Raw genomic sequence first — 11,906 nt, 5'->3', positions numbered from 1 at the left:
TGTATATATGTATATATAAATTATAAAGTATATAAAAAATATAAGTACGTACATATATAAAAATTAAAAATATGTAAGTATGTATATATATATAACAAAATCTAAAAACGGTATAAATGGGTAAATAATAATAATAAGGTAGGTAATAATAATAAATGCAATAATAATAATAATAAAACTAATTAGTTTAATAAATAATAATAATAACGGGACTAAATTGAAAATAAAACAAAATCCCAGGGGAGAAATCAAAAATAAAATAGGCAAAGGATTAATTTGTGATGCGCAGGAAAGCAGGGGGACCAAAAAGGAAATATCCCGCCCTTCAAAATGCATCACTTTACGCGGGACTAAAATGAAACAAAAATAAAATTATGCGGCTAAATTGAAATAAAAGAAAAGAAGGAAAAAAGGGCAAATTGCAACGCTTTGCAAAAGCAGAGGGATCGCGCACGAAAATATCCCTTTTTAAGAAAACACGTGGATCTTCCCCCCAGGGTCGGGTCACCGCGCGGGTCAGGGCAAAACGACGTCGTTTTGGCCACCGATGTAAAGGTCCAAAACGGCATCGTTTTATACCCTATATAAATAGTAAAAAAAACAAAAAAACAACATTTCCAACTTCATTTTTGAGAAAAAAAAAAGAGAGCTCTTAGCCTCTCTCTCGATCCCTCTAAATTCAGCCAACAGGACCATCGCTTGCGCCGCCGTGGCTGACGGCCGGCGTTGCAAGAGGGCGTTCTCGATCAGTGCGTTGAAACGCGTTCAAAGACCAAAATCTTAGAATGGGGAAACAAGGAGAAAAAAAAAGGGTCTTAGCCCTTCCCTAAACCTGAATCCGACGGCGCCGAAGGGCTGATAACGACGGATCTAAGGGCTGATTCAGGTATGTTTCTTTCTCCTTTTCTTTTTTATTTTCGTGCTTAAAAATAAGAAGATAAAATGAAAATAAAATAAAATAAAATCGAAATCTAAAATAATAAAGATAATCATCTTGAAACTTTTTTTTTGTTTTTATTTTCTAACGTTCGTGAAAACAAAAGAAGAAAGATTACAAGGCTGAGATCCAGGCTTTAATAGCCAATTTACAATACATTTTTTTATCTATTTTTTCTACTATTTTGCATTGTTTTTGCTTCTGCTTTGCGTGTTTGGTTTTCATTTTGCAGGGGTTGAGCAGTGGAGTTGGTGCTGCAGGCGGCGGTGGCAGTGGCTAGGCGTCAGAGGCAATGGGACAAGGGCGGTGGCAGCAGGTCCTAGCATGCGGTGGCCAACGGGGCAGAGAACCCTAGGTGCGGCGCACCTAGGGTTTGAAAAATTTATTTTTTGTCTCTGATTTGGGTTTCTGGCATAGGGTTAGATTTGGGCTTATTGGGCTGGTTTTTGGGCTTAGGTTTTTTAGTCTGTATTTGGGTTGTATTTAGGGGTGAGCATTCGATCGAATCGAATCGAATCGAATCGAAAATTTTCGAGTTAATCGAGTTTTTGAATCTCATTTTATCATCCTAACTTTATTTGAAGTTTTCTCGAATCGAGTCGAGTGAGATGGAATTCGAATCGAATCGAATCGAATATATTTGTTCGAGTTAAATTTTAAAAAATAATTTTGGGTCCTTATAACCATTGTCACCCATCGTAATAAAATTTTTCCACCTTAATCAAATTTTTTATTAACTTTCATCACCTCATAATTTATTTATTAATTTTTTATATACTGGTTAGCTTATTTGTTTGCTTAGTTGTTTCAATTATCTTCGGATTCTTGTCACTATGTATTTTGGAATTAAAAAATATATTAAATATAAAAATATGATTTTTTAATAAAATTTATTTTAAAAATAAAATTTGAAATTGATACCAATATAAAATTTTAACACGAATATTTTATGGCATAATTAAGAATTCAATTTTAATATAAATATTCAATATGACTAAACAATTCAATAATATAAATAATATAAAATGTGAAATTTAATTTAATAATATAAATAGTATATATAAATAAAATTATTACTATTTATGTTTAGTGATTTTTTTTGGATAATTTTGATTTTTTATTTGAGAGTAAAGGGTGAGAAGTAAAAGTTTAGGGGGAAAATAAAAAGTTTTGGGGAATAAAAGTTTGAGGGAAAGTAAATAGGGGAAGTAAAATTTTGGAGGGAAAATATTAAAAAAAATTGGAGGGGGAGGGTTTGGGGTAGATGGGAGGTGGGATGGGAAGAGAATAAAAGTTTTAGGGGAAAAGTGGGAGGAAGTAAAAATTTTGGGAGAAAATAAAAGGTTTTGAGGGTTTTTGAGAGTAAAATTTTGAACAAAAAATGAATGGAAGAGTAAAATTTTGGTGGGAAATAGATTTTGGGTAGATTGGGGGGTTGGGAGGGGAGGGGAGTAAAAGTTTTGGGGAAAAAGTGGGAAGGAGTAAAAGTTTTGAGGGAAAAGTAAAAAAGTTTGGGAGTTTAGGGTAAAACTCTAAAATATTATAGTTTGATATTCGAATTATTCGAATTATTCGAGTTATTCGAATTCGAAAAATCAACTCGATTCGAACTCGAAATTCGAAAAAAAAATTCGAGTTGATTCAAATAACTCGATTAACTCGAATAACTCGATTCGTTTAACTCGAAATTCGAATTTTTTTTCGATTTTTTCGAGTCGAATCAAATTTTGCTCACCCCTAGTTGTATTGGTTACTTGGGTTTGGGTAGGTTTTGGGGCTCGAGCTAAATTTGGGCTGTACATGCACTATGACACTTAAAATATGTTAATTTTATGCAATTTTATATAATAAATTATGATTTTGATTTAATTTAATTTGGGTTTGAGGCTCGAGTTTTTTGAGCTGAGTCATTATAGGTTTCAATTATTTCATATATTGTGACAATTCAATTGCTGTCTTTATGGCTAAGAGTAAAAAAGTGAAAGTCGAAGTAAACCTATCGACTTTAAGTATCTAGTCATAAGGAAACATGTTAAAGAAAAGAAAGTCGTCATTGAGCACATTAACACTGAGCAGATGTTATCTGACCCTTTGACTAAAGGCATGCTACCACCCAAAATTTAAGGATCATGTTGTCATTGTGGGACTCATTCCCACCTTTTTTAAATTTTATTATAAGAACGATTATAAAAAAAACTGTTAAATTAATTCCAAGTCATTATAAATTTGTTAATTAAAGAATAGGTAAAATTAATAGAAAATAAAACAAAAACAAAAACGTTGATAATAAGTTAAAAATTCATCCAAATCATTAAAAAAATTTTATTTAAAAAATGAACTACAATTAAAATGGAAAAAATAAAAAACATGTGGCGCTATTTTGGTTTGGGGGCATGCATGGGGCATTGTTTAGGGCCAGGGGATTTCTATTCACTGCTCCAATTCCTATATAAACCTCAATACCATGCTTTGTTTTCCTCACTCACAACTATTCAGATAAAGAACTTTGTTTCATCTGCTTCATTTGTTTCGAAATCTCTGAATAAAAATGGCCTCTTTCAATTGCCTTGCTTTAGCATTCTTGATTGCTTTGTCATTTGCAAGCATTGATGTTGGGGTAGCAGCTCGTCACCTTCTGAAGCAGCCTCAACCGCAAAGTTTACCATCTTTCCCTAATCTCCCAACTCCATCCCGACAATCATTCCCATGGCCTGGGGCGCTTCCTCCACTTCCTACCACATTGCCAGCAGGACTACCCCCTCTGCCAAGCATTCCCTCAGTCCCCACAATCCCAACTGCAGTTCCCCCTATTCCTTTCTCTTTTCCACCATTGCCATCTTTCCCTTATCTCCCAAACCCTGGGGCGCTTCCTCCACTTCCTACCACATTGCCAAGAGGACTGCCGCCTCTGCCAAGCATTCCCTCAATCCCAACTGCAGTTCCCTCTATTCCTTTCTTTTCTCCACCACCTTCTCGCTCTACTCCTTGAAATACCCCCTTTTCTGTTATGCTGCATACTGGATCTAGTTTAATAAGGTTTTTAATCGTCCTTGTGTCTTTATTATGAGTATTGATTTTGCCCACTTATATTTGTTTGTATAAATGGGCGTTCTCCAATTCCCATTATTTGGTGTATTTTGATACGTTGTTGCTTATTATATATGGGGTATTTATATATTGATGTTCTGTCCATGAAGTAATTAATTACTGTTATACCATTGTTAACATGAGTTTGGCTAATTAAGAAAAGAATCAAACGATAAATGCAGTCAAAATAGTGAGCAGCCGTACATCGAGAAGATGCCACTGTTAATATAATGATTCCTGCTTCATTATATCTTCCAAGTTATCCATTTACATACGATTACTTTCCTCTTTCAATATATTTCCAAGATAATATTTTATATGAATGTCAAATTAAGTATTAAATTAAGGTGCTCGGTTTCGTACAGATTTCGGTTATATTAATTTGTGTGCACTGTATTAATTTTATACCGAAATATTAATATTTTTAAAATTAGATCGATAATTAAATTAATCAATTAATTAATTTTTGATCTCACAGGTTCAACCACCGATACAATTAATTTTCTATTGAACAATATAAAATAATATTAATAACCCCAAACTCATCTATTTTGACGGCTTTGAATTTTAAAACCCTCTCCCCATCTTTCATCTTTCCTAATTTGTCTTTTTTTTCCCTTTTTATTATATGTTATAAGTCCATCTTAGGTTTTTCACAAGAAAAAAAAAGTTATTTTAGTAGTAAAAGGAATAAAAGAGATGGTGCTTATTTTTTTTATGTTGTGTTTTATTTCATTGAGTGCAGAGAAAAAGTATAACAATGGCTCAAGGGATTTGAAGTGTAATTTTTGTTTTTCCGGTTTAAAGAATGTGAAAATACGACTTAATCGACAGATGATTTGTAGTTTAACTGCAGTTTACTCTAGTTCTCGGGTTCATCGGTTCTTGGTCTTTTTGGTTTGCTTTCAATAATATTGTGAAACACCCAACACCCTTTTTCTACACTGGTAAAAATTTCGGTCTGTACCAATTGCACCAACTCATTCCGATCAATTCCAGTCACACCTGCCAGAACATAGTGCACCGTCCTGCGCATGAATAATATTAAAAATATTAAACTTTTAATTATTTTCTATTATGCTAAAAACTTAATTGAAACGTGACTAATTAAAAATGCTACATCGGAATGTAAAGTTTTTTAAAAAAATTAGAATATACTTTCACATTAAAAATATAATTAAGAAAAAAACCATTCACCCGATTATAAAAAAAATATTCATTCACCTTTCAACTACTTTTATTAAGTAAATGAGCTAAATCCTTAAAATTTCATATTAAATGAGATTATTATTAATAATTTTGGATTATTTGAATGATAAATTTTTATTTCTTAAGTTGATTAATGAATATTTTATATGTGAAATGTATTTAGTTTCATTCATTTTATATTTTTAATATATTTATATACATATCTTATAAAATTTTAAAATATATTGATAAATCTGAAAAGATATGTATCAATTCCAATAAAAAAATAAAATAAAAAATCAAACGTCCACTAATACAGAGAAAAGAAATCTCAATTCTTAAAATTTCAATCCCTTTATATTTAAAGTTGAAGACAGTAGAAGAAAAATAGAAATAGGTATTAACAATGAAATTAGATTTGAATAACCTTGTCACTATGCATAATTTATTGACAATTTTTATAAGACGTTACGTGTATTTAATATGACATAAAAGAATTATTTAAAATTTTGGTTGGGATTAAAAAATTAACATGGTTATCTCCAAAAATTTAAGGATCATGTTTTCACAGTGGAACTTGTTTCTGCTTTGTAAAATTTTATTATAAGACCAATTATAAAAAAAAAACTCTCTCAAATTAACTCTAAGTCATTATAAATTTGTTAATTAAAGAATAGGTAAAATTAATGTAAAATAAAAATAAAACAAAAATAAAAACGTTGATAATAAGTTAAAAATTAATTCATATCATTACAGAGTTTTTATTTAAAAAAATTAAAATGAAAAAAATAAAAAACATGTGGAGCTATTTTGGTTTGGGGGCATGCATGGAGCATTGTTTAGGGGCAGGGGATTTTTATTCACTGCTCCAATGCCTATATAAACCTCAATACCATGCTTTGTTTTCTTCACCCACGACTATTCAGATAAAGAACTTTGTTTCATCTGCTTCATTTGTTTCGAAATCTCTGAACAAAAATGGCCTCTTTCAATTTCCTTGCTTTAGCATTCTTGATTGCTTTGTCATTTGCAAGCATTGATGTTGGGGTAGCAGCTCGTCACCTTCTGCAGCAGCCTCAACCGCAAAGTTTACCATCTTTCCCTAATCTCCCAACGCCATCCCGACAATCATTCCCATGGCCTGGGGCGCTTCCTCCACTTCCTACCACATTCCCAACAGGACTGCCCCCTCTGCCAAGCATTCCCTCAGTCCCCACAATCCCAACTGCAATTCCCCCTATTCCTTTCTCTTTTCCACCATTGCCATCTTTCCCTTATCTCCCAAACCCTGGGGCGCTTCCTCCACTTCCTACCACATTGCCAAGAGGACTGCCGCCTCTGCCAAGCATTCCCTCAATCCCAACTGCAGTTCCCTCTATTCCTTTCTTTTCTCCACCACCTTCTCGCTCTACTCCTTGAAATACCCCCTTTTCTGTTATGCTGCATACTGGATCTAGTTTAATAAGGTTTTTAGTCGTCTTTGTGTCTTTATTATGAGTATTGATTTTGCCCACTTATATTTGTTTGTATAAATGGGCGTTCTCCAATTCCCATTATTTGGTGTATTTTGATACGTTGTTGCTTATTATATATGGGGTATTTATATATTGATGTTCTGTCCATGAAGTAATTAATTACTGTTATACCATTGTTAACATGAGTTTGGCTAATTAAGAAAAGAATCAAACGATAAATGCAGTCAAAATAGTGAGCAGCCGTACATCGAGAAGATGCCACTGTTAATATAATGATTCCTGCTTCATTATATCTTCCAAGTTATCCATTTACATACGATTACTTTCCTCTTTCAATATATTTCCAAGATAATATTTTATATGAATGTCAAATTATGTATTAAATTAAGGTGCTCGGTTTCGTACAGATTTCGGTTATATTAATTTGTGTGCACTGTATTAATTTTATACCGAAATATTAATATTTTTAAAATTAGATTGATAATTAAATTAATCAATTAATTAAATTTTGATCTCACAGGTTCAACCACCGATACAATTAATTTTCTATTGAACAATATAAAATAATATTAATAACCCCAAACTCATCTATTTTGACGGCTTTGAATTTTAAAACCCTCTCCCCATCTTTCATCTTTCCTAATTTGTCTTTTTTTTCCTTTGATTGAATGTTATAAGTCCAGGTTTTTCACTGAGTAATAAAAAAGTAATAAAAGAAACAGTGCTTATTCTTTGTATGGTTTGTTTTATTTTGAGTTAAGAGAAGAAGTGTAACAAAAGCTCAAGGGATCTGAAGTGAAATTTTTGTTTTCCAGTCTAGAAAATGCGAAATGCGGCTTAATCAGCTGATGATTTGCAGTTTAACTGCAGTTTACTCTAGTTCTCGGGTTCATCGGTTTTTGGTCTGTTTGGTTTGGTTTCAATAACATTGCGAAACACCCAAAACCCTTTTTCTACACTGGTAAAAATTTTGGTCTGTACCAATTGCACCAACTCATTCCGATCAATTCCAGTCACACCTGCCAGAACATAGTGCACCGTCCTATGCATGAATAATATTAAAAATATTAAACTTTTAATAATTTACTATTATGCTAAAAACTTAATTGAAACGTGACTAATTAAAAACGCTACATCGGAATGTAAATTTTTAAAAAAAATGGAATATACTTTCACATTCAAAATATAATTAAGAAAAAACCATAAAATTTCATATTAAATGATGGATTGTTATTAATAATTTTAGATTTATTTGAATGATAAATTTTTATTTGTTAAGTTTATTAATGAATATTTTATATTTGAAATGTATTTAGTTTCATTCATTTTATATTTGTAACATATTTATATCCATATCTTAAATAATTTTAAAAAATATTGATAAATCTGAAAAGATATGCATCAATTCTAGTAAAAAAAATCAAACAAAAAATCAAATGTCCACTAATATAAAGAAAAGAAATCTCAATTCTTAAAATTTCAATTCCTTTATATTTAAAATTGAAGACATTAGAAGAAAAATAGAAATAGGTATTAACAATGAAATTAGATTTGAATAACGTTGTCGCTAGGCATAATTTATTGACAATTTTTATAAGACGTTACATGTATTTAATATGATATAAAACAATTATGTACAATTTTGGTTGGGATTAAAAAATTAACATGTTTATCTCCCAAATCAATTTTGTCGTATTATTGTCTTTAACATAAAATTGTATTAACATGTGTATTTCGAATACAGATGTTTAAATTTCAACTTAAACACAAAGGTACACTAAATAAATTCCAATCTAAAGTTCATTCAGCTCAATTTATTATAAAAAAGGTTAATTACGTAATTAAGTCAAATTCAAATTGACCCAAATTTATCTAAACTTGAAATGATTTGATCACAAAATAATTAGAACTTAAAATGATCAAAATCTAAAATGATTCGGATCAATAATGATTACACATGAAAAACTTAGCCTCAAATTCGAATGATTTGAACCTAAATAAGACAAATCTGAAAATGACCTAAACCACATTTGAAGTTTTCATGTATTTTAAAGAATTACACATATTAAACATATCTTAGATACACTTATAAAATGATGTTTATATAGATTTGGTTTACTATAAACTTGTAAGACTCAAAATAAGAGAATATATATGCGCACACGAGGCCTGAGCCTAATAGCTCAATTCCATTCAAATGGGAATTTTTTTTTTTCAATTTTTTCATTGCACATGATACAAATTAAATCTTGAGGGATAGTAAGTCCACGAATATCCTAAAGAATAGGGAAATCCACGCCTCAAGCAACAATTCTAACTTTCTAAACTATTGATGTTTTTAGCAAACCTAAAATGATCTTAAAATTTTAAGACATAATTTGAACAATTCTAACTTTCTAAACTATTGATGTTTTTAACAAACCTAAAATGATCTTAAAATTTTAAGACATAATTTGAGACCGTGAAATCTTGAAGGCCAAAGTTTAAGTCACATTATGAATAAATTAAATGTAAGCCATACTTTAGATTTATTCTAATTATTTAGTTCGTTTCTAATGTACATAAAGTTTGCCAACATGGAGGATTGTTCAAGTATTCTATTTGAAATATTACTTTCATTAAGGAAATAAATCTCAAAATTTTACACATGAATATTGCTTCAATCTATAATGTCAAACATAAACTTTAATTTAATGTGCACTATGACACTTAAATTATGTTAATTTTATGCAATTGTATATAATAAATTTTGATTTTGATTTAATTTAATTTGGGTTTGAGGCTCGAGTTTTTTGAGCTGAGTCATTATAGGTTTCGATTATTTCATATATTGTGACAATTCAATTGCTGTATTTATGGCTAAGAGCGACAAAAGTGAAAGTCGAAGTAAACATATCGATTTTAAGTATCTAGCCATAAGGGAACATGTTAAAGAAAAGAAAGTCGTCATTGAGCACATTAACACTGAGCAGATGTTATCTGAACCTTTGACTAAAGGCATGCCACCACCCAAAATTTAAGGATCATGTTGTCATTGTGGGACTCGTTCCCACCTTTTTAAATTTTATTATAAGAACGATTATAAAAAAAACACTGTTAAATTAATTCCAAGTCATTATAAATTTGTTAATTAAAGAATAGGTAAAATTAATAGAAAATAAAACAAAAACAAAAACGTTGATAATAAGTTAAAAATTCATCCAAATCATTATAAATTTTTATTTAAAAAATGAACTACAACTAAAATGGAAAAAAATAAAAAACATGTGGCGCTATTTTGGTTTGGGGGCATGCATGGGGCATTGTTTAGGGCCAGGGGATTTCTATTCACTGCTCCAATGCCTATATAAACCTCAATACCGTGCTTTGTTTTCTTCACCCACAACTATTCAGATAAAGAACTTTGTTTCATCTGCTTCATTTGTTTCGAAATCTCTGAACAAAAATGGCCTCTTTCAATTGCCTTGCTTTAGCATTCTTGATTGCTTTGTCATTTGCAAGCATTGATGTTGGGGTAGCAGCTCGTCACCTTCTGCAGCAGCCTCAACCGCAAAGTTTACCATCTTTCTCTAATCTCCCAACGCCATCCCGACAATCATTCCCATGGCCTGGGGCGCTTCCTCCACTTCCTACCACATTGCCAACAGGACTACCCCCTCTGCCAAGCATTCCCTCAGTCCCCACAATCCCAACTGCTGTTCCCCCTATTCCTTTCTGTTTTCCACCATTGCCATCTTTCCCTAATCTCCCAAACCCTGGGGCGCTTCCTCCACTTCCAGCCACATTGCCAAGAGGACTGCCGCCTCTTCCAAACATTCCCTCAATCCCAACTGCAGTTCCCTCTATTCCTTTCTTTTCTCCACCACCTTCTAGTTCTACTCCTTGAAATGCCCCCTTTTCTGTTATGCTACATACTGGATCTAGTTTAATAAGGTTTTTAGTCCTCTTTGTGTCTTTATTATGAGTATTGATTTTTCCTACTTATATTTGTTTGTATAAATGGGCGTTCTCCAGTTCCCATTATTTGGTGTATTTTGATACGTTGTTGCTTATTATATATGGGGTATTTATATATTGATGTTCTGTCCATGAAGTAATTAATTACTGTTATACCATTGTTAACATGAGTTTGGCTAATTAAGAAAAGAATCAAACGAGAAATGCAGGTCAAGATATAGTGCAGCCGTACATCGAGAAAATACCACTGTTAATATAATGATTCCTGCTTCATTATCTCTTCCAAGTTATGCATTTACGACCGATTACTTTCCTCTTTGAATATATTTCAAAGATAATATTTTATATGAATGTCAAATTATGTAATAAATTAAGGTGGTCCGTTTGGTACAGATTTCGGTTATGCTCATTTGTGTCTACTGTTTCAATTTTATATCGAAATATTAATATTTTTAAAATTAGATTGATAATCAAATTAATCAAATCATTAATTCTTAATCTCACACATTCAACCACCAATACAATTTATTTTCTATTCAACAATATAAAATAATATTAATAACCCCAAACTCATCTATCTATTTTAAAGGCTTTGAATTTTAAAACTCTCTCCCCATCTTTCTACTTTCCTAATTTGTTTTTCCTTTGATTGAATGTTATAAGTCCATCTTAGGTTTTTTACGAGAAAAAAAAACTTACTTTAGTAGAAAAAGTAATAAAAGAAATGGTGCTTATTTTTTGTTGTGTTTTATTTCATTGAGTGCAGATAAGAAGTGTGACAAAAGCTCAAGGGATTTGATGTGAAATTTTTATATTCCAAGTTTAGAAAATGTTTAAATACGGCTTAATCGACTGATGATTTGTAGTTTAACTACAGTTTACTCTAGTCCTCAGGTTCATCGGTTCTTGGTCTGTTTAGTTTGGTTTCAATAACATTGCAAAACACCCAACACGCTTTTTCTACACTGGTCAAAATTTCGGTCCGTACCAATTGCACCAACTCATTCCGATCAATTCCTGTCACACCTACCAGAACATAATGCACCGTCCTGTGCATGAATAATATTAAAAATATTAAACTTTTAATTATTTACTATTATGCTAAAAACTTAATTGAAACGTAACTAACTAAAAATGCTACATGGAAATGTAAAGTTATTAAAAAATGGAATATACTTTCACATTCAAAATATAGTTAAGAAAAAACCGTTCACCTGATTCTAAAATAAAAATATATTCGTTCACCTTTTAGCTTCTCTTAT

At 31.3% G+C, this 11,906-nt stretch overlaps 2 protein-coding genes across 2 annotated transcripts; both read left to right on the top strand.

Annotated features, from left to right (window-relative positions):
* The first annotated feature begins 3,427 nt into the window (after positions 1 to 3,427).
* Positions 3,428 to 6,817, top strand: LOC107918605 (leucine-rich repeat extensin-like protein 5). The gene is made up of 2 exons (XM_041108580.1): positions 3,428 to 3,923; positions 6,185 to 6,817. Exons 1-2 carry the CDS (start codon positions 3,486 to 3,488, stop codon positions 6,629 to 6,631), a joined length of 885 nt encoding a protein of 294 aa, XP_040964514.1. The 5' UTR covers positions 3,428 to 3,485; the 3' UTR covers positions 6,632 to 6,817.
* A 3,315-nt stretch (positions 6,818 to 10,132) lies between these two features.
* LOC107918604 (proline-rich receptor-like protein kinase PERK2) lies at positions 10,133 to 10,573 on the top strand. Its single transcript, XM_041108579.1, has one exon. The coding sequence runs from the start codon at positions 10,133 to 10,135 to the stop codon at positions 10,571 to 10,573; it is 441 nt and encodes a 146-aa protein (XP_040964513.1).
* The last annotated feature ends 1,333 nt before the right edge of the window (positions 10,574 to 11,906 follow it).

This window comes from Gossypium hirsutum, chromosome D13 (assembly GCF_007990345.1).
Source record: "Gossypium hirsutum isolate 1008001.06 chromosome D13, Gossypium_hirsutum_v2.1, whole genome shotgun sequence".
In the NCBI taxonomy this organism is placed as follows: domain Eukaryota; kingdom Viridiplantae; phylum Streptophyta; class Magnoliopsida; order Malvales; family Malvaceae; genus Gossypium; species Gossypium hirsutum.
This window is presented reverse-complemented; position numbering and strand designations above follow the sequence as displayed.